The sequence below is a fragment of the Melanostigma gelatinosum genome (genome assembly GCF_949748355.1).
Source record: "Melanostigma gelatinosum genome assembly, chromosome: 11".
Taxonomy (NCBI): Eukaryota; Metazoa; Chordata; class Actinopteri; order Perciformes; family Zoarcidae; genus Melanostigma; species Melanostigma gelatinosum.
Window position 1 is genome coordinate 12487534 of NC_136644.1, and position 24687 is coordinate 12512220.

The 24687-nt window shown below is 39.6% G+C and overlaps 1 protein-coding gene across 3 annotated transcripts in view; it reads left to right on the forward strand.

Annotated features, from left to right (window-relative positions):
* Nucleotides 1–24687, forward strand: part of tenm3 (teneurin transmembrane protein 3) — a 203763-nt gene that overhangs the window by 63029 nt on the left and 116047 nt on the right. For all 3 annotated transcript variants that reach the window (XM_079279453.1, XM_079279451.1, XM_079279452.1), the window contains one exon: nucleotides 11856–12123. Coding sequence is in view for 2 of the 3 variants with exons in the window: in XM_079279451.1 (XP_079135577.1) it covers nucleotides 11856–12123 (268 nt within the window). In the remaining variant the exon portion in view is untranslated. The remainder of the gene's footprint in view (nucleotides 1–11855; nucleotides 12124–24687) is intronic.

Genomic DNA, 24687 nt, shown 5'->3' on the forward strand with positions numbered 1-24687 from the left:
ACCAGAAGCACTTTGTCTAGCTTGATAATAGAGGTCAGAAAGTCTGTGAAGTCTGATAAAAACTGACCTGCAGGACCTGGAGGTCGGTAAATTAAAAAACAGTAAAATGGCTTTAGTCGGCCCACTTTAGTCAGCTGTAGTTCAAAAGTAACATAGGATTCTGTGCTCCCCAAGTGGCAGGAAAACTGATTCTTCCAGACCACGGCGAGGCCTCCACCGCGGCCTGTCAGACGCGGTGTCCCAACATAAGAACAGTCCACAGGGCAGAGTTCATTGAAATGGATGCATTCCATATTCCGTTGCCAGGTCTCGGTCAGAAATAAAAAAAAAGCCAAATTATGACTTGTGAACAAGTCATTTAAAATGTGAGCCTTGTTTGTTATAGAGCGTGCATTAATCAGACACATTTTGATGGGGAAGACACTGTCGTCATCAGCACAGGAAGCTTTGGGGGTATGTGCAATAGGACGGATCACTCGTGCAGCACCTCGAAACCGACCATACCTAGGGTGTGAGCGCGAGTCTGTGATTCTCACGGGAATGTTCATGGGTCGTGGAGTGGAAGTTACGGTAGAGGCTGGGGAGAGAGTAGTAGGAGACCCTCCATGCCGCCAGGGGGAGCTAGTGTTGCTAGTAGGGGATGAATGTGGCTGATGAATGATCGTAGAGGAAGAGTGACAGCGGACAGGGCATCCAGGTGTAAACAGTCAATCATGTGAATGGGAGTGAACAGCATGCTGTAAATTAGCCGCTAGCAGGTGGCTACCCAGCTTGTTAAAATGAATACCATCCTTCTTAAAAGCGGAAGAGCGGCCCCAAAACAGATTCAAATTGTCAATGAAGCTCATTGTCATCAAATATCGCTGCAGATTAAAATATAGCTAATAGTTCAATCAGGAAATTGGTTATCAGATCAGTAGTGGATCTGAGTTCTGATTAATTCATTCAAAAGAATATTTAGATTTACAAAAAATATATGGTTGTGCTTAGTTAAGACTTTTTTTTTTTCCTTTTAGGAAATTGCACTATTTTGTGAGATCAACCTATCCAGCTTCCAGAGCACTGTTTTCTGGATATAAACCACTGTAATGCCACTCCATAATGTATTTGCAAGGGCGTCATAGTTGACAAAATGTCACTGATTCCTGTGTGGAAATAGCACCAGAAATGAATTTACAGTAGGGAAATACTTTGAAAGTACAATGTGGCACCCACTTTCCTTTTTTATAACTGTGGACCATTGTAGCTTAAATGGCCTCTTTAATTACATGGAGTGAAATCCCCTGTGTCGAAGAGGATTACTGTGATGCTAACGCTGCCGTTAAAATGGTCTCCGAGTACAAACTGTCAGTCCTGGCCGACCTGTTGTTGTAGAAGCACTGTGACTTGCTACCATTTCCCTCTCACTCACTGTTCTTCCCTTCTTTGCTGCATCCCATTATGTTTTCATTTCATGCTTTCCCTTCCTCTTTTTCTTCTCATTTCACGTCTCCTTAATACCTTTACATGTGTCACTTTTTGTTTCGTTCTCCCGGTCTTCACTTTGCCCTTCCCCTTCCTCCTTTCCCCCCTCTCTCTCTTCCTCGCCACGTCTCTTGCTCCTTAAAAGGTGATGTGTATTGTCAGATGCAGTGACCATGAAAACACCAAATTTACAGCAAAGGAATTCAGGAACAGGAGTTACTGGAGAGGAGTGAGGAGGAAGAGCACCACCATAACACACACACACACACACACACACACACACACACATTTGTAAAGTTTTTTTAACGCTTTAATAACGTTTGTATTAATTTTCAGTTACTGCACTGTTTGGCTAGCATCTTGTCCCAAACCCCAGTCTTCACCATACACATTTCGTTAAAAAATGATGTATCATATTTATTATAAAAAGTTGAAACTGCTTAAGCTTTCAATTTAGGGAAAGAAAATCATTTTCACCTGTCCTTCAGTCGTTATGAGGAGGGATAACAATTCAGATCAGATGTAGAAAATCGATAACCCAAATGTTTTTTCTCACTCACCTCTGAGGGCTTCCGTACAGATACCCCATTAACAGACTGCAATGAGATTTGTTTCCATTGGGTAACTAGCAGAATTATGGTTTCAGCCATTTGTCTGGAGCAACCAACGTTTATATTTCTAGTCTTGTCTGGAGAGAAAAGTCTGGGTTCTAACTCATCTGCCGATGACCCGAGTGCCAGTTCAAATGTTTAGCTGAGGATCAGAGCTGGTCTTCTTATGCTAGATACACACATGGTGCTTTCACTTCATCAATTCAGGTCTTGCAATCCACCCAGTTGACAATGAAGGTATTGAATGGCCTCACAATCCCTTGTTTTCTGCCCCCTTTTCAAGGCCACATTGTGCTTTCCACGGGCTGTTTGTATTAATAATGTTCAGGTTTATATGTAAGGTGCATTTCATACATAGACTATGGCTCATGGTGGTCAAAGTGCACTGAGGGAAAAATGCAGAAAGATGAGACAAAGAATACTAAAATATATTTCATCGTATAAAAGTATCCACAGTCTGTGATGTTTAATATCTTCACAGAGAGCGTTCCAGACTTTGAAGCAGAGGTAATGAACGCTGCATCACTCTTTCTTCCTGATGTGGTTGTGAGTGACCAAGAGGCCCTCAGGCATTGAGCAGGGCTGTAGGCTAGCAGAGAATCGCTATGAAGGACGGAACGAACCCTTAAGAGCTCAAAATTATGTTAGATTCTAAAAGTTATACAGGGATTAATCTGATGCACTCCCTTCTTTTTCAATTAAAGTCTGTGTGCAGGTTTCTTGATAAGTTGAGGAGGACCATCATTGAGAGGCTTAAGTTCAATCTGCTTGAAAATAGTGCATTTGTGTAAAATAGTAGTATAATTAGTCTGCCAGTATATTTTACAATTAATCGAAGCAACAATTTAGGGTTCACATTAAATATTTCCATCAGAAATCCACCCTGTGCTCTAAGAAATAAAAAAACAACAACCTTGTGATAGAACTATTCTATACTATTCTAATTAACTGCCTGGATTACGGTACTTTCACTGGCAACTTTTTTTTTACAATTCAGAAAGTATGACAGGCATTCATATACTACCCGGAACTCAAAGGAAGGAGGTTGGAATGGATGGTTGAGAATACAAAGCAAAGGACATTGACACCAGAGGCTTGGGTTTGGTTCCTGCACACCATGCATTGTTGGGTTAATATTGCAAAGACATTGGGCCAATGTGGAGATTAACAAATACACTCTCACATTACTGGCTGAAAGACGCTCCTTCGGCAAACACATATAATACATTGCATGTTTCATTGTCCATAACCCGCCCATGTTCCATACTCCCCTCAACAGTAAATCCTTGTCAACAAACAGCAGCTTTTGCTGTGCAAATTTAGAGATGCAAAAGTAACTTCTTGTTGTGTGGGATGGAGCCAGCAGTTGTAAAAGCAACAGAATGTTCCGCTGTGTGTAGTGCATTATGTCTTATGGAGAAGAAGAGTCTGGGGGGTGTTTGGTTCTCAGAGGAAGAATCCTCTCAGAAAGGTCAATCGGACAGAATCCACAGCAGTTCATCTTTCTAAATGTCTAACCCTGACCATGCTAAAAGGAATAGATCTTGCCTTTTAACTACCGTATGTAATTTTCAATACATACTGCGTCAGTGTGTGTGAATTCATATTATGCTCTATGCCCAATGCACACCTTTACTTACTGTCCCTCCGGGTTTCAGTCTGATTATGAATTATTCATAAGAATTCATGTGTTTCATGTTGTCATTACCGATATTTCTGTCTATTTGTGTCAAAACTGTGAACCTCTCACCCAGTGTCTGACCTCCTAAAACAGTTCTCTCTGTAGTTTGGCACTGGCTAAACACATCTGAAGTAAAAATGGTATTCTTGATCTTTGTTGCAATTTAATACTCAGCCTGTCTCAATGGAATTCTCCCACCTTCAAAACATCTCTGCAGCCCTCCGTCTCTGCTTTCCTGTGTTTCTCTCTGTCCTTTGCCCTGGTGTGGGTCATTGAGCAGAGAGGGGCACTCTCCAACGACATGCCCCATAAAGGCATGGGGACAGGGGCCTTCCTCACTTCCCTCTCCTTGCTGGGAGTCCAGAGGTGGAATGAGTTTTCATGCCTCAAAAAACACGAGTCTTACCTCTTTTACTGACCTCTTTCACTATGTCGATGAGCCTTTTACTTTTTCCAGGATCTATTCTCACTTCTCTTTTCTCTCCTAGAAATCTCTAATTCCTGCCCCTTCTTCTCTTTTGTCTTTCTTTCTGCCTTTGCCTCTTGCTGTGCCCCTCTTTCAGGCCATGTTGTTCTCTCAACTTCGTCTAAACTCCGTTGACCATTGTTGTGCTTCTGAAACTTTTAATTGACTTCTTGTGTCACCTCCTGTTCTTTCTGTAACCTCTTTTCTCCTCCCCATGTTCAATTTTCTGTCAACAGTGATAGAGTTTAACACAAACCCTGACCTGAGCTGCAATTGGCCTTCCTTTCTTTTATTGTTTTATTGTTTGTTTTCACTATTTAGGGCCCAATCAACTGACAACGTCGGGCCAGTGAAGGCCCTATTGAAATTGCAAGGATTATTGTTATTTTCAATTCTGATTTTTATTTTTACACTTTGGGCGCAGTATTTGCCATACTCCAAAACTCACCAAATTTTGCACACTTGTCAGGCCTGGTGAAAATAACTATCTGATATAGGTTGCATTTTTGTGTGCCTCTAGCGATTGCTACAAGTTGGACCGGCGACGCCCCTCGGCCAGTATGTCCGATTTACTTGAAATTCGACACACATGTCCAGCTTTTTTTAGTTCTCCATGGCTCTGTTTTTTTTTAGCCTACTCTGAATTCTTAGTTAACAGAAGAATAAAACCCTGGAAACACTCACGACAGAAATGTGTACCTGTTGACTCAGTTTATGAGTGACGGAGTTGAAAGGTGGTGATGCAGTGAGAATAAGTGCCGTAAAAGAACAAAGAGTGAGCTCTCGGCATAAAGACACACATACATTGAGACGGAGTCACAGTGAAGCTTGTCATCGCACTACCTTTGACAGATGACCTCTGCCCTCAACAGCACCTCACCTCACTGCTCCACCGAGATGGCAATTTACTGTGCATCAGTCCATTACACTGTCTAACTACACACTCACATTCTGGAGTCCAATCATGCCTGAGGGTCCACACTGTAACTACAGTACGGAGACTCACACAGAGCAGTTCCAGGAGGATCACAGAAGCATGGTGTTCATCGTGAATGAGGCTTTCTTTTTTCCCTCTTTTATCAAATTTCCCGTCAGCTCATCTTACAGTATGTTTCTTCACTTAACAATTCAAGTGCACAGCAAAGTCCCTCTGGGAGGTAATTAAGCAATGAGAAAGGGGGCTAAACCATGTGATTTTAGCTCTGGTGTGCTTTGGTATGTCAATGACCAAAGGCAGAGGGCAGTAAGGGAAGTAAAATACAGTAGAGGCGTACTTATAGAGATGAAGTAGTCATGCTATATCAGGAGATACTGCCACTCAGACCTGCACAATAGATGGTCATACATGAAACACGTCATATACCTATACTTAATGAGACATTTTAATGTCATCCCATAGAATTATGAAAATGTTCTGATATGATCAGTTATGTTTCATTACTTTGTTCAATGGTTTCATCATTTTGGGTCAGGCAACAACAAGTCTGGGAGAGACACAGCAACTTCAATCAAAATAAAATGTAAATTAAAAAATATGTCAGTAATGCCTTTCAAAGACTAAACGCCATTTAAACCTCATGTTTAATAAATGAGACGCTCACAGATACTTTTCTTTTATAATCAGGAAATTGGAGTAAAGGAGTTGCGTCCATTATTTTCTCCACACTGTGATTTGTTTTGGGAGCTGACGCAGAAGACTGCAGCCTCTCCACAACACTGATTGTGCATCAATTAAAAAAAAACAAAATGTAACTGAGGAAGTCGGACTGAATGTTAAAAGCTCATTTAACCAAATACCTTCTGGTAATGTAACTTAGTAGAAGACACATTGACTGAGAGTTTGCAATTTAATTTGAAGATAAAAGCAACTTTTAATTGAAATTGAACAAAAAAAAGCTAAATTCTGAATTGTTCATTTGAGAAAGACATATTTAGAAAGTTGTTCAAGTCCTGCTACAAGTACATAATGTATGTGCTGGATGATATTATAGAAAAGTCTTCCAAACCTAACGATGTCAAACTCAAAAATTCTATTCTATATATTCTATATAAACAGATTACTTTGAAACTTTGGCGAGATGGATGTCTAGCTTAATGTCAGATCCCTTTAATTTAATTTTAATTTAGCTACACAAGTTTGATTATGTTTGGATAAAGGTCCAACCTGTTGGGACATAGGCTTAGACAATACTTATTATTATACATCAGTATGACCGTAATACCCGCTTTATTACTATAACACCTGAAAGTGGGGAGACAGGAAATATGGTTGTCCCCTCTCATGCGGCACCACTGCTTTTCACTCCACCAATCTTACTTCATTGATTTGCATACCTGTATCTGTTCTTCTCAGGGTCTGTTGCCCCCGTCTTCTCTTCACTCTGTCTCGCTTTTATTTTTCTTAATCTGGATTTATTTTTTGCTGAAATAAGACAAAGCAACTGAAAATCCAATGTGTATTGAAGAAAGGGGTGTGTGGGCTGGTTTGTGACCTGCCTGTTTATTGTCCTGCAGGAATTGGTAGTTGGGAGTAACAGATAATTATCTGCCTTATTTTCTCATTTTCAGCCCAAGGAGTATTTAACAATAGACCCTTTCCTCCCTGATGTTTTTTTAGAACACGGGGAAATTGATTTGAACTCAGCTAACTTACACTTTGTCCTATCTTATTTTAGTCTGCTAATATATGGAACTGATATTGGGTAGTGAAGTCCACTTGTGTAACTGACCAGCTTTTTAGTTACACAAATCTGTTGTCTCTAAACCATTTTAATGACCATGTTTGGGTTCAGTGGTAGAACCAAGGAACCACAGGTTGTCTGAGTCATATAACTTTCATATTTGACCAGTAAACAGGAACTGTGTTTTAAATGCCCTTGAATGTTATATTTACTTAGTCTTCGACATGTGCAGTTTCAAATTTACTGGCGATCCATTCCTCCTCCACGCCACGGATGATTATTGGAGCTACAGTTACAGTACAGTACCATGTCATTAATAACTACATTGACAACTGTGTTAGAAATTACATGAGTGATGACTGTGGAAACCATGACCAAAGAATGCCTTGATGCGGGAGGAATCAAATCAGACAAGAGACTATTAAGAGTCCATGCCAATTTGTTTTGGCAAATGGCGATGAATGATTAATGGAACACTTCAGGGGCCATTTTCATAAAACATTCAAAAGCTTTGAGTAGCTCTTCACTGGCTGATGAAGGGGAAATCCTAGAAATAACGACTGTGTCAGCTCTACTATTATAAAGTAAATCATGAAGTATACTCTCACTGCAATGTGCAATCTAGTAGTACACACCTGTGGTCTTTTGCATCCTATTTTTCGCTGATAATGCAATATTGTGAACAACACATCGGTGTTGAAATCAGCAGGAGGAGAACTAGTTGACATTAGCTCTTAGCAGCAGGTGGGCAGAAGAGTCCTGATTGGCTAAACAACCAAGCTAACAGCTAACCTAAACGAAAGCAACATTGAATTATAAACAATTGTAACCGAACGTCATCATGATGTGTTCAAGTGTAAAATGTAGTTTTTGAGAAACTTGAATAAATATTGTTGTTTATTTCATATACTGTGTATATATATAGTAGGGGTGCAACAGATCACAAACCTCACGGTTCTTCAGTCACGGTTCGGATAATTTTTCGGATCAGCAAAGAAAAGCAAACCGGGGCGACCGTGGCTCACTGGGTTAAGAGGGTTGTCTGGTAATCGCAGGGTCAATGGTTAGATCCCCGACTGGGACATGTCAAGTGTCGTGGTGTCCCTAAGCAAGACACTGAACCCCCGGCTCCCCGGGTGCCTATCATTGGCAGCCCACTGCTCCCTATATACAGGGATGGGTCAAATGCAGAAGTCAAATTTCGTGTATGTGTATATGACTAAATATGAATAAAAATGGTTTCTTCTTCTTAAATAACTCTGGGCTTACAATGAAACTAAAATATTGAAGAAGTCCATTTTGAAAAAAAAAAAATAACAAATTAAAAAAAACATTCAAGAATACTCAATTCTGTTAAGTTTAAGTGCAACATCAGGTATGTTGATATGGGATATTACTATTGGGCCTGTCAGCACCTGCGGCAGGTGTGTGTCTGTGTGACTCTCCGAGGGGGCGTGTATACAGCACCTGTCTGTGTGACTCTCAGAGGGGGCGTGTCTACAGCACCTGTCTGTGTGACTCTCAGAGGGGGCGTGTCTACAGCACCTGTCTGTGTGACTCTCAGAGGGGGCGTGTCTACAGCACCTGTCTGTGTGACTCTCAGAGGGAGCGTGTCTGCATCACTATGAATCTCCCCTCCTCCAAAATTAAGTGAGCGGTCAGTCTTTTCCTCATCATAGAGGAACGATCTTCATACTGAAGTGGGTGCGTGAGGGGATTTCGTAACGTGGCTCAAGCTCTTTAACCAGATTTGAAATCCTTTTGTGTTCCACACCGGAGTGTCCCCCGTCGCTGACAGACCGGGATGGTGGCGCTTCATATATGTTGACATCCATTACACTAATATCTATACATATATATACAGTATGCACTGGTAGTGGTGAAAAATGGCATTGGAACATCTAGAAAAGCTGTCTTAATGATTATCACTGGACTGTGTATCGATGTTATTGGGGCCGTCCCGTCCTAGTCGATTAGTTGACTAGTTGGTCGTTTTGGTCTTAGCCGAGGACAGTCCTAGATGTAATATGTACATGTGATGCAGGTCCAGTTAGAAGACGACGACATGTTTACCAACCAGAAAAACAAATCAACACACAGGTGATTTTTGGTGGCAGCTAGAAAATAGACCAGGCTGAACTGATGACTCCTGTATTTCTCTGGAAAGCTGCCTGCGGCTGCTCTTTGAGAGGCCTCATGTCCTAGTTGGATGTCACCTGGTGGGGCACAGTAGCTGTCCCTGAAAGCTGGGATTCACATTCACATCCACACATAACCAAGACGTCAGTTGCATTACAACATGGAACAAGACATTCTCACTCTCAACTCTTCCAATACCAACGCTTGGTACCCCTCGGGACCGCGAGTCAATATATGCTCATTAAATGCATAGTGTCCTTTCAAAATAAACTTCCATTTTCATAGGATTTTTTTTATTAGGCAAACAGTACCCAGAATAATGTGTGTGTGTGTGTGTGTGTGTCTGTGTGTTTCAGCATCCAAGTGAATAAAAGGTGTTTAGATATACATTTTCAGTGATAATACACAGATGTAGACTTGTTAATGATGCCTCAACAAACATCCAGAAATTTGACTTATTGTGTGTGTGTGTGTGTGTGTGTGTGTGTGTGTGTGTGTGTGTGTGCGTGCGTGCGTTTATGTGCGTGCATGTGTGTGTATGTGTGTGACTTTCAGCATTTAGCCTTGAAGGTTTGCATAAGTGGAGCAATTACTAAGCTGGCAAAACAGCATATGGAGAGAAACAGAAAGAGAGTGAGAGAGACAAGAGACAGAGAGGTGGGGGGGGGCACTTTCTCATCAAACAAAAAGCTCTTCCTCGTCCACCCTACTGCTCCTGCACATATCCCTCCTTTTCTCTCTTTGCTTTCTATTTTCTCCAGTGAGGGCAGTGGAGAATGAATAACAGCAGGGCTGGGAAATGGAGACGTGATGCTCTTTATGCAAATCAAATACCAGCATTGCCATTCATTTCCTTCAGAGCACCCTGAGGACAGAAGAGAAGCCAAAAAGCACTGGGAAAGAATACAGCACGGAAAAGTTGAAGCCAGGTCAACTTTAAACAAATATTTTTAAGAAAATGTAGCAGGGTTTTGTGAAGGCCAATCACAGATCAGTATTCAGCCTGGCTGAGCTCAGCGCAGCACTGGGTCACAATTCTCAGCAGCCTTGACCGCAAGGGAATTTACATAGTGGTTAACATCCAAGCCCACAGTCGGTAAATGTTGAATTTGACGGCTACAAGCTTCTTTCTGACATTTGTCTAAGATGATGTTGACATCAGCAGATGGAGGACAAATTTGCATTTTCATTGAATTTCTTCATCACCGTGACACATTTGATTTAAATCTCATCGGGCATTGGCAGTAAACAAGGAATGCATGATACTCTGGTGAATGGAAGCTCAGGGATATACAGCTGAACAGGACATGAGAGGACTCGTCAACGGCACGTGTCCACCAGGGTTATTGTAAACTCAAATGAGAAAAAGACATGTAACACGTTTTCGTAAAGTGAACTAAATATAAACATTCTTTAAGAAACACTAAAACTATACTGAAACAATATTGCCAGCTTAAAAAACGAACTAGTTTTTAAGCTCAAACATATCACCACCCAAAAAACGGAGACAGCATGAATTTCCATCCACTCTCGTGCTGTGATGCAACTGCTTTAAAATGAATCCCTATTATTTATCACATGCAGTCTAGTCTTGTATAATAAATAACAATAGCATGATCTAAACAGTGTATCAAATGCTATTTAACCAAGCTATTCAGCTCAGGTCTAATGTTAACCAACTATGGTTGTTTTCTTCTCAGTGTGGTACAAATCAAAAGATGTAAGCCTTATGGCCATTCCTACACAGTTTTCCAACCATTTATTATCTATGTATATGTAGCTACATATGTCTGAGACATTATATCTGGTCCCAACAAAAGAAAACTGAATCGAAAGACTACCTTTCTGAAAAACTGAAACTAAACTTAATCCAGCAAACACACTGAGCACTAACTAAGACTAAACTGAAATGAAATTGAAAAATAGCTAAAATTAAATGAAACCAATTGAAAAGTTTGAATTTTTACAAACCTGTTGTAAATTTTGGATGTAGAGAAACACCAGCAACAGTTTGCAGTTGCATCGATTCGCTTCTAGAACAACCACTCAGACATTTTCAAGTTCACATTTCGAGCCATAAATAGCCTTAGGGACACTCACACAGAACACTATGTGGAGGAGAATGTTTAACTTTGCATTTAATTTCATGGACACTACCTTTATAAAAGTAAAGTTCTGCCACTGATCTTCAATCTGTCCATGTGTAGCCTCAGGGCTGATATATTTAGAGGGGATGTCTGACTCTAAGAGAGAGTCACCGTCGGAATCGTCTCATTAGGTTGAACTGCTACAGGCACCATAGTTAGATTTCTGCCAATTATTGCATCACAGGAATTCATATTTACTTTGATGACCAGTAAAAGCCTTCCACAGATCTCTCTCTCTTTTTTGAAAGATGGAGATGCGTGAACTGAAGTGCAATCTGATGGAATTTTTCCTCTTAACTATGAAGATGTCTGTTTATGATTTGAGGGGATTCCAAATCACAAATCTGTCAGGTCCTGTCACACTCTCCCTGAAACTAATGCTAAAATGTTTAGTAACCAATGACAGCTCACCAACAAAACACAAACTGCAAACCTGGCAACGTGAGGAAAGGGATCAACTGAGTTGGGAAGCAAACAATCTGCTCCTGTGTGTGTTGAATATATATATATATATATATATATATATATATATATATATATATATATATATATATATATATATATATATATATAATGTAATATTTTCCCCACAGCCCTAAGCAGGGTAGAAATAAGTGTAATAAATGCAGGACAATGACCAACATGCTTTCCCTCTTTATTTGACAGAGCAACCATCCAATCACCACGGCTCCACCCTGCCTCCGGTACCTCCCCCTCACCGAAGGCAGCCCTCAGTAACAGCTCTCAACCAGTCCCTGGGCTCCTCGCACCACGCTGGCCATTTGCTGAATTCGACACGGCAGCTAACCCCTCCTACTGGAAACCCGGCCCCTGTGGCCGGCCAATCACCAGCCGAGCTGCAGACCACGCCCCCCGAGAGCGTCCCGCTGCAAGACAGCTGGGTGCTGGGTAGCAATGTGCCTCTGGAAACAAGGTAAACCAACTTCTCACGATCTTACTTTGTATCCAACTAAAAAGCCATAGCTGGAGTCAGCAGGGTCACCAGGGTGATGGAGGGATGTCATTGACTAATGCTTCGTGGGGCTTTCCAGATTTTCAACTTTTTTATTTTTATAAAGTTTAACACCAACACAAGTGTCCTCAAGCAGCACACATAACCTAAACAGTCTGAATGACTCTTCACCCTAAAAAGACAAAGATGAAAGTAAATGTTATGTCACATCACACACAAGTGTAACAGCTTCCCAAACCATAAACCAAGAGTAACAGCCAATCAAACTAAAACTAGATTGATTGTTTTTCCTCACATTACAAGAAGGTATGAAATCCCTTTTCTTAAATTTCTCTCAACTTTTGTCTTTTTTTTGTCCTGATTGATGATGATAATAATAATAATGAGATCATTAATCATGAGATGACATAAGCAACAGGGCCAATCCTGATCTGGTCTTTTTCATCCTGAACATATTTTTTGTTGTATGAAACTCTTAGAAATTTGAAAATGTCACGAAAACCTGCAAATTGGTTTATTCTAATTTTAAGGGTCATTAAAAATAATTTCAGATGTGTTAAAATACATTACTCTAGAGGGGCAGACTAATGATATGTTCGATTCAAGTGATTCAAGAAGAATCGTAATGCCCATTGCTGTGCTGTTTATTTATTCAGTTAAATTATTTTACAAAACAAACGCTGTTTTGTATTTGAAAGCTGAATCTCATGTCATGTCAAACCCCAAGCCTTCACTCTCATTGTGCGAGGCAGCCACCATGTGATGTATTATGAAGAGTGACACCAGTATTAAAGATGAAACAGGATCGCCACTTCATCATGGGGGCCATGGAGATCTTCAACAGATCCTCATATAATTAAAAGGAAAAGGAAATAGTTTACCCCATCATTTATTCATAAGAGATCTTGGCAGGATAAAAGATATAAACATTGATTTGAACGTGACTGTGTGACAAAGTGAAATGGACTGACACCCCAATTGTTTTGGTGTTGTGGGGGACACCAGTGGAAAAACATGTGAAACACTTTCATGACCTTCAGCCAACAAAGGCGCTGAACGAGCATACAGTAGCTTGTGATAGAGAAATCTATGTAGAATGAAATTGTGTTTATTTCTACATTTTTCTACATTTTTGATAAACATTTCCTGTGTATCAGGATTTTCCCTAAATAGAGGGGTCCTCCGAAACTCAACGGCTATGGTTGGATTCCTATTATATGATGTAAAGCAGGGGTGTCAAACTCATTTCCACTCTGGGCCACATCAGCATCACGGTCGCCCTCAAAGGGCCGGTTGTAACTGTAAGACTGTATAACTAACTTCTCCCCAACATATTGTTAAATAACTCTCTGCATTTGATTATTGTTTATTCAAGTGTAAAAATATTGTACATGCAGTTATATAAATGAAAAATGATATTTAAACACATTTCTGTTATTATAACATAAATCATTTTAATTTAGGGTTAAGAAACCCACATTACTCTATCAAAGAGCAAACTATTAAAGAAAATAACAAAGACAAATATCAAACACAAGTTATTACATTAACTTTGTTCAAAGCTATTTTTGTCACCTCTCTGCATCACTAATGTTCCTCCCTGTCATCGTCGTCCTGTGCATGGCAGCTACATCCAAGAGCTCCTCACTGAGAGTCAGGTCTTATGAACATGGATAGATGCGCTGTATCCGTGTTGTCTGTGCTTTCATCAACAGTTAATGAAGAAGATGAGTACCTGCTCGTCTCTTAGCTAGCTGTGTTAGATTGCTGCTAGTTCATGAACTCGGTCTGCGATGGTGTTTCTTCACAAACTGACATTTATAAAAGTCTGTATCTGGTCGGAGCACTGCTCACATACCTTCAGCATGCACTGGGCTGTAGCTGTGTAAATATATTCTGCTGTGATTGCAGTCTGCCTTTTAATTCTTGGACAATTTGATGTTTTTCTTGGAGGCTAAATTTAGCTCCGTGTTTGGTGTCAAAATGCCGACGTGAATTGTATTCCTTCATCACCGACACTGCCTCATAACACAGAAGACAGACCCGTTGTTCTCCTTGAAGCACAAACATGTATTCGCTTTCCCATCTTTCATTACATTTTCTTCCCTCTGCATCAATTTTTCTCTTCGTGGACATTTTGGGATTATTTGTCGATCTTTTTCAATCGTTGGAAAACCTCTTTTCGGGCTGTTGCCTCTCCTGTCCACCTGTTGTGATAGTTTTAATGTCGGTACACAGACAACATGCTATCTCATAATTTCAACTTTCTATCTCATAATTTCGACTATGGGGATACTTTTATTTTCAAGTCTAACTTTTAATTATTGTTCCAAAAAGAAAATCTTTTTTATTTAAATTCTTTTTTTTGCTGGCGCTTTCGTGGGCCACATAAAATGACGTGGCGGGCCGGATTCGGCCCGCGGGCCTTGAGTTTGACACATGTGATGTAAAGGGAGACTGAAAAATTTGCATTTTACTACTTTAAAGGTCTGGAAAGTGAACTCGCAAAGAGCTTTTACCAGAGATGTCATAAGCCTCTCAAAGATGTCTGGCATAAAGCGGTCAGAGCAGAACAAGATGGAGGGGAGTGATTGTCAGTGGACATCATGTGACAAGGAGACAAAGGAACTCCAACTACGACATCGATCAATAAACTGCTCGTTTTCCGATCTCTTTAGACAGACTGTCAATCCAAGTGTACAGTAAACTGGCTTTGTTGAAGCCTATTCCCAGACCTGTATGTTCAAACTATACTGTCACTGGCTTCCATTGAAAAGGACTTGTAGTGTGTTGCTGTGTCGCTCCTAGTGTGAACACGGCATTACAGTTCTAATCGCAGTTGTCCTTTCAAAGCACAAGTGAGCGGTGACACAGGTTTTATTGGATAATTTGAACCTTGAATCCCTGTTCACTGAACAATTTGAAGCTCTCTCTTTCTGTCTTTGTTGAACACAAAGTCCCCTCGCCGGTCTCTGATATTTAAAAAATCACAGTTCTCTCCAGCAGAGTGAAACATCACGCAGGTGAGTGTAATGGCCTATTGCATCCAATCTGGCCATACACACACACACGCGCACACACACACACAATTTATGGGGGCAACATTGACCCTCTGTTAACCCGACAATTTCTTGTCCACTCCCTCTTTCACTCCGTCTTCCTTTTTTTTGTCCCACTCTCGTTAATGTCTTTCACCCACCGAGAAAAGGAGGGTGACAGATTGATAGATGGAGAAATGTCTGCCATTGTATTTGGGCTGTGTGTGTGTGTGTGTGTGTGTGTGTGTGTGTGTGTGTGTGTGTGTGTGTGTGTGTGTGTGTGTGTGTGTGTGTGTGTGTGTGTGTGTGTGTGAGAATGTGTGGACTTTTGGGAGAGCCAAACCATGAACCCTGATGTGGTTTTATATCCTTATGGTCTAGTACACACACATGCAATTTATGAGGGTAACTTTAACCTTCACCTTTATTTCACCAGACAATTTGTAGTCAACTCCGTCTTTCCTTCTTTCTTCTCTTTCCGTCTCGTTCTCTTTTGTCTCATTCCCTGAGAGAAAAAAGGGGATGCTGATAGATTGATAGAGGGGGGAAATGCCTGTCTCGAAGATCTTAACAACCCCCAGCACTTTGGCTGCATGCGTGTGCTGGAGAATGTTTGGACCTTTGGGACAGCCAAACCATGTCCCTGGCTCAGCTTTATATTCATAAAGGCTAACACACACACACACACACACGCAGAGTTCAGAGAATCATCTTTCAAATCGGAGCCCACCCCCCCCATTGAAAAAACAGTCCCTGTGAGTGTGGTATGTATGAGGGTGTGTGTAAGAAATAGTACTTCTCTCGCGCTTTCTCACAGACAGACACACACACACTCACACACACACACATATACACACTCAGACAGACTTGGAGATGACACAACTTGTGGGTTGGAGCTGAAAAATAAATGCCGTGTGACCTGGAGGCTCTGCCTGAATGGCAAATCACACACATTCAGCAGTCAGCGCTCCAGTCCAACATCTTCAAAGCTGAATGTACTGACGCCTACTGGTTGCTTGGTCCGTCCTTCCTACTGTCAGTTTCTTGCCCAAAAGGTTTTTTTGACACAAACCCAGGAGACCACTGTTCTATGTTGTCTTATTTTACTATAGTTTTAAGTAACTTCTGTACTTTACTAACACCAGTTATGTAACAAATATAGTTATGTTACAGAAAAACTTACTTATTTTAACACAAACCATGGTCTTTTACTAATCCTAACCAAGTTATTTTTTGCCTAAACCTTACCAAGTACTTTTTAAAGCGTAAATATATCTAAAATCTATACCTACGTCGGATGTTTATTTTGGAGACTGTATGCGAGCCGAAACTGTACGTTGTCTGCGAACATGGAAGTTTATTTTGAAAAAGTAAGGCGTGGAAACTGACACACCATCCATGACACATCTAAAACTGACGCCAGAGGGGTAAATACAGGGTCAATGTGAAACTGAGGGCCAATTTGACCAGTTGGGAATGAGAAGATGTTCATAGCTCTACGTTCTTCCAGGCCACAACCATCACTTTAATAAAGTATTATGTTTGACATTTAACATAGAATAGTGTTACAAAAAGGTTCAGCATTCATCATCATTATCCCACTTTGCAAGATAGTTGATGTATGCTGACTAATATGAGTCGTGTATCCGAACATAGGGTGTCTAATGACCATCCATGTTCATAAGGAGTACAAAATGTAATGAATCCCTTTGATCAAACATTTTCATCACCATTCATGTCTGCGTTGACTTGTTATTTTCACAGTGACAGCCCTGCAGTTATGTGGCAGTTACACGTAACTGCTGGTCTATTGCTGCCCTTCTATGTTCTACTATGTTCTCAAGATCCTCCACTTTTAATTCCCATATTATGTCTCTTCTCAGTCAAATTTCATCAGCAATTTGGCCTGAAACACAAGTTCAAACCTGTGTTAATCTTTTAAGTATAAACCGCCAGAAAGACCAATATTTCATCAGCAACTCAAATTTCACACTCAACTCTTCAGTCAGTGTCGCTCTGTCTTATGTTTGAATATTTTCCTTTTCAAAGAAGAAAAAGATGAGACAATTTCAAAGCTTTCCCTGTCACCTTCTTAATATGGCGAAGTACACAACTAAGTATATAAATCAGTGGTGATGCAAAGACTTTTTGGAAGCTGTAACACTAAGGTTGTCCCATACACAACAAACTGATTAAATCTACAGTTAATATGTAATCAATGAAACTCCATCATGATCGTCTTTTTAGAGTTTGACATGCTGACCATACCAGACCTGTTGTAAAGATCAATATCACTCTCACACACCCATCTGGTCCAGGTTTATGTCCTGTTCAAACACTGGCTGTTTCTCTCCTCAACATTCCTGTCAGCTGACATGGTATCAGATAGACCGTGTGTGTTGTGTGTGTGTGTGTGTGTGTGTGTGTGTGTGTGTGTGTGTGTGTGTGTGTGTGTGTGTGTGTGTGAGAGAGAGAGTGTGCGTGTGTGCGTGCGTGCGGGTCAAACAGACATGGTTCATATAGACTCTATAGTTAATCTTCACAGACAAAACACTCACCAACTGCCACATACCTTTACCCTATATACTGTTCTCTCTGACCCTCTTATACACACACACACACATACGTATACACACACACAAAACATGATACCTTGACTGTGTCTTTCCTGTCCCCCTGCTTTTTCTTTGTACGTGAATAATTCGCATCAAAACTATTCATACCGCCAGCAAGGCAAATTTGCAGCAGTTACAACAACTGTTCAATAAAAGGTTTGAATAGATTTGTGCAGGAAGTTGACCGACTACCAGGATCCCATTGACCCAGAGTGTGAGGGGAATTGTTGTAAAGCCTAAGCGTCTGTAAGATATTTCATAGTTTCCTTTTAGCAAAATGTTTAAGTGAATTTGTGTTCCCTGTGGTTAACAATTATGAAAGAGTATTAAAGGTTGCCCTCTACGTTGCCCCTTTGGGACTACGAAGCCTCCGTGTTGTCCTACTCATAACCCTTGTCCACGCTTTTTAAATATGTCCAATGCACACAACTTGATTGGTTGAAGCCTTTTCTCTCAATGCGAGTGCTCAGAAAAATCAACCTCTCTCCGAAAATAATTACTTTTCTGCATAATATTTGTCTTCTGTGTGAAAGTACACATGCCAAGTACAACATTTCAAAAGAAAAAATAGTTTGACGTGCAAATTAATCCGTACAATTTCATGTTTTATACCAAAAAGTACATCTTCTGCATACACAGTACTAGGGATATTATTTCATGGAAGGACATGTATTTATTCCAGTATATTGCCATCACATAGATACAGTCTCCCCCACTATCTGCTCCACATCCCACAAACTCATTTACATGTATTGAAAGAAACTGGGGTTATGCTTTCCAATGAGAATAGAAAAAATACAGATACTTTGAAAATAGAATGTATTGGAAATGATTTGCTGACAAAACAGGACATGTGTGTTTAGATCTTTCCAGGGAGAGGATTGAGCCTGCAGCCTAGATTTGATTTAAATGCAAACGATATACTTTCAAAGTCGATAGAAGACAGTACTTCAGAGGAAAGTATCAAATAAATGTGAAACTCTGACACAGATTCAGTTTCAGCTTCACTTTTTGTATTTGTAGCTCAGAATTGGAAACATGTTATATTAAATTGATAGCTGATTAAAATTAATAGTTATTTTACTATTAAAAAACAATGATAAATAACAATGTTTACTAATTATCGATGATGCTATAATTTATGGTATATTAAGAGTTTATTGTTGCACACATTATTATATAACAGTTTATATACTATAATAAGTAATTGTATTTTTACAATAAAGTACCTTGGTAAATACTTTGTAACATATATGTAAACATTATTTAGATAGATAGGTTTAAGTTCATCAATGGTTAATAATTGTTTGTTGATCTATTTATAATGTGTTTATAATGTTTTTCAAACGAATTAATGTCATTAAAAAATACTTAGTTGGATTATATGAACAGTTTATAAAATGTTCTAATGTGTGCAACAATAAACTATTAATAAATAGGTCACAACAATTTAAATGATTCCAAAAAGAGAGACTATGATAGAATCACATACATTCGCATTACCAATAATTAGTAAACAATATTAATAATAATGTCATTGTCAACAGCAAAATAGCGATTAACTAAAGTTTCATTAACAATTACAATGCTAATCAATGTAGTATTTTTGATGTTTTTTCGAAAGTGTTACCTCAGAATCACCTTTATTGGCTGTGAAGGACTTGGTTCTTTCATTGCTGTCAGTACTTACACAGAAAGAGACATCACCGATAGGAACAGGGAATGTTCCTATCACATATTAAACCAAAAAAAAATCTTCATAAAAACAAGTTGAACAAATAATAATATATAAACAAGCATATTATAGCTACTGCAGATGTAAAAACAAACGCATTTAACTTACCAAAGATGCTGTTCACTATTTAAAGACAAAGTGCATCCTCTTTTCTTTGTTAATAAAGAGTTTAATCACACGGTTGTTCAGTACATCCGTGCGTTTTAGTTCCAGTAAGAAGTCCTTCTCGATTCATGGACGCTAGTGAAGACAGTCGAGCCTCCCTAGTTGTATTTCTTGAATACGTTTTAATGCGTTTGAGGGCTGAAAATGTCTGCTCCACAGAGGCAGCAGATTTTGGGATTGTCACCGCCCCACACGTCAGGCTAGCCCACTGACCAATCACGTACTTGTAGGCCAGCTAGCAGGCTCTGGCACGTCAAAGAATACGCCCAACATGTCAAGCTAAAGATCTGATTGGTTGAACACTGTGACAATCAACAATATCGTCCCCATTTACTTTAATCTGCACTGGCTGCAGGTGAGACTCTGCAGGCCTCTGGCCTCTCTTCTAACCTAGAGACACAGAGGTGAGATCTGATTGGATAAAAGCTTGACTTAAAACAAGCTGCACTGGTAGCAGAGCAACTGAGGAAGACAGGAGCTGTGCAATGAGAAAATAAGATAATTTAAGAAAAATTATTAAATTATAAAATCATTTCTTTTTTTCTTTTTCTTTTTAATATATATAGCTTTGTGATTCTGTTTAGGCCAGCAGAGAAGGCCTTGCAGGCCCTGACGGCCCGCCACTGATGTACTGTAGATATACAGTGTGTAGGATTTATGTTGACAGTGTTGTATTGTCTATTAGCTCCAGCTGATTTTGTGAGTGACAGCACATAAACATGTCGATATAGACACAGAGACGGTAAAGAGGTGCGTTGTGTGCATTTATTCGGCGATGGAAGCAGGAGAGAATTGGGTGGCACATGACAGGAGGGTGTGAATGTCCTCATTTAGAGGTGGTAATCCCTCCATTGACACACAAACACTCACACACACACACACTCTAGTCTCTCACACACACATTAATGTGCACTTGTTGTTTCAGGGGACACTCGACCCAACTGGTCGAGTGACTGGATTGAGCAGGTGTTGATCGTCAATCTCTCCCCAGACACACACACACACACACACACACACACACACACACACACACACACACACAGCTGCAGTATTGGGCCCCGAAATGAAAATATACTGTTTAGATAGTATATGGGAGTAGTGACACATGCTCTGATGTCTTAACATAAAACTATGAGTGCTGCTAATTATTTATATTATTGTTTTAATTAACATGTATATATGTATTTCCTTAGCAGTTATCCTAAAAGTGTATGCCATATTTAACTTAACTCATGCCCTAAAGGTTTAGTCTTGTTTGTACTGCACAAATGTCCTTGGCAAACAAAACCAACCTTAAAGTACTTTCAATAGCAACTTGTCACCATTAAATTATTCTTTTTTTAAAATTCATTTATTTGCAGGGTTTTCGGTATGAAGAGAAAGAGCAATTAAATGGTGACATGTAAATTACATTCTTCTTTTATCCCACATAATGTAGGCAGTGGCTGTGTGAGTGAATGTATGGAGAAAGCTGTTGTTCATTGGCTATTGTCACAGTGTTAAACATGCCTGCTAGGCTACTGTGTGTATATATATATATACAACATCTGCTATCCACACATTAGTTACAGTCATTTTCTTCCCCGAGGATCCGTAACCTGTCTGCGTTTTCTCCTTTGTTACTTTATGTCACACTTAAACACACACAAGCTCAGCCTCCTTGTGTTGCTCCTATTGTTAGAGACACTTAAAAGGGCCGGTGTAAATAATGTTAATGTAATGTAAATGCAGGTTGTAGAATAGGGCATTTCAAGGGCTGCTATTATGAGCAGACTAGTAGATTAGTTATGGTTGACAACATGCTACTCTCAGCTAAGCTCACTGTGGTAACACTCATTTTACACTTGATTATCCTCGCTCTGTCTGCTGTAATCGACTTGCACTGAAACACAAAGACATATAGACCAGTTGTTCTGATATCTGCAGCTCTACTGCATGTTTGTCCCAGTCCTGGTTTATGTCCCAGTGCAGCAGCATCATGAAAAACCTCATGTCACTAATCTCACAAGAAGCACTGTCTACAGCCCACATTCAACTGCCAACTATGGCTGGATTTATATAACAATAACTTGCAGTGGAGATGATGCAAATACCAGGACTAATGATCAAAGCTGCTGATTTACATCCTTTAAAGGTTTCTAGTTTCATGCTAAATCATTTAAAAAATGCAAGGATCCAGCTGTATCCTTAAATGTATCTTATCTGAGTGGAACCATAGTGGGGAAACTCAGGCTTTACTCCTATATTTATTTGTGAATGAAATATTTATAAAGTAGAATAACATTTTACAATAAAAATATTGATAAACTAATGATCAAATATAATACATTTTTACTTACATACAACTAAACTTAAACACAATTGAATAAGTGATTAAAAAAATGCAATTAATGTCTATGACTTCCATCTTTACAGGAAGTTTAGGTTTAGGCAACAAAAGCACTTAGTTAGGTTTATAAAAGATCACGCTTGACATTAACTTGACTGACAAACGACTCCCATGAAAGTGACATATAAGTCATTCAAACGGACTAGCAACTGACAATGTTTAATTCAGCTGATATCAGTGACAGCTACTTTCTGACGAAACAAGCTTTTACATTTCAGGTGTTTTTTAAAGTTTTTTGTTAGATTGAGTTTTCTTTTTTGTACATAAGCTTGTTAAAATTTTACATTCCTGAATTGCCCTTTGATCTCCATCAAATCATGCATGTGTGTGTGTGTGTGTGTGTGTGTGCGTGTGTGTGTGCGTGTGTGTGTGTGTGTGTGTATATGTGTGTAATTTTGTATCCACGCCTGGCCTCTGTGTCTCGTCCTCTCACTTTGAATGAAAGCACAATGAAATGTGGCTATATATCATTTACACTCCACAGTGTAATATGGTGATAAATAATGAAGTGGCAGGCATAACAATGTACCTGTGCACACACACATACACACACATACACACACACCACACACACACACACACACACAGCTCTCTGATACCATGTCAGATAGAGATCACACTTGCATGAAGTATTTGTCGTTTTCCATTTCAACAAACACAAAGTTTGTTCTTACAAACTTAAAATTAAAGCACAAAATCATGAAGTTTATGTTAAAAGCCACTGCGAGGGAAAGACATAATGTGATGCACAATGCAAGAGATAAAGATTTAAGAGATTTGCTATCCCAATATAAAACCTAATACAGTAACATTAAAGTGTGTGGAAGTGAAAGTGTTTTTGTTCTTCTTCCGAATGGATTTGGCAAGAGTATGATTGACAGATGGGTCATCTGATCACCTGCCAAGTATTTTTTATTTTTTTTAAGTACCCTCCCTTTTCCATGCAGTTTCCAATTACTTGCTTCTCAGATGGTTCTGTGTAACAAACCATCTGTCGGGTCACATTACTACTTTTCACCTGTTGATAAAAATACAGCAACATAAGGAATTATAAAAAACCTGGAATGGCCCATCCCTACCATCCAGCCATCCCTCCTGATTTACACCAGGGAGATGACATGAATGAGCAGATAAGAAGCAGCAGTGCTGTGAGTCCACTCAGGTATTTTACTCATTCACAGCGCTCCACTTAAAGTAAAAAAGTAATAGTAATGGGTTTTCTCTGACCGTTAACTGCTGATGATCACATCAAGTAGATACTTGTTAACCTCCCAAAGCTTCATGTCAGATTGATAAATTGATAGAATAAAAATGTGTTTTTAAGTAGCTACCAAAGGCAAAACAGAATAGTATAGTTGTATTTGTAAGAAGAGCAGTCAGGGATATTGCACTGATTCTTTTTTTCATTCATGTGGATGTTGAACATGTCCGTAAACTAATGATTTAATGTTGCCTGATTTGACATGATGAACATCGATATAAAGAACAGATCTGATGACATTGCCTTATCATGTCATTCCTGATCCTGTTACATACAGCATCTCCTCTTGTTGTTTGCCTGTGTGACTGAATACATCTCATGCTTTTCATTAAATGCTTAACAATATGTTTGTGCTTTAACTGCTGCTGTAGAACTCACACACGAAACACAGTAATGCTCAGTGTCTTTGTCTATTTATTCACTCTCCTACACTCCTGTCTTCTTCTTCTATCGCTCTCCTCCCCTCTTGCCTGGAGGCAGGTATTAATTGAAGGACCCTTGTTATAATAGGTTATAATTGTTAATCACACAGCCTATTTAGAGAGCAGTCTGATTGTAATTACAGATGCTCGTTAGCCGGGGTTCTGTTATTAATTAGACATTTTGACCTTGGTAATTACTGCAGCCATACATGCACAGTGTGCCTGCAATTTTCTTCGTGGAAATTTTTCCGCGGGAACGACAGCCTTTTCGCAAATGAAAAAGGAACAGTTTGGCTATCATGTGGGCAGCAGTATAAATGTCAGCTTTGTATCGACCATTGTCACCTGGTTGGCTTGTTTGGGTGATGATAACGCAGCAGTGTTTTGAGAGTTTCTTGTTTTGGTAAAACCAGAAAGCATTTTCTCATTGAGAATTAAGGCCTCCAACTCTTACAAACGTCCCTGTTAAAGCAATCAAAACGAATCTCAACCATTTCAGAGTTCCCTGATAAATACTGGCAACATTGTTGTTGTATTTCACTGTTCAGGATAATTAATAGTGGATGAATTATAGTTTATAAATTAGTTCTGGACTGGTTGCAGAAGGTGGTTGTGCTTGACTTAAGAGATGAGACAAAAACATGCATGTCACAGGCTTCATTAATCAAGTTAATGAGCATAATAAAGCTTTCTCACCTCACTGTGCAAACAGTATGAGAACGCATTGTGACTGACCTATGAGAGTCACAGCCATTGTGGGCTACACAAAGACAAAACACTGGTTTAAATGGAGTGTCATGATGTGTCATAGTGGCTTATACCATGTCACTGCAGTGGCCTGCGATATATCTGCCTCACTTTACCCTGTTTTCCATCTGTGTCACCTGCTTAAAGTGTTAT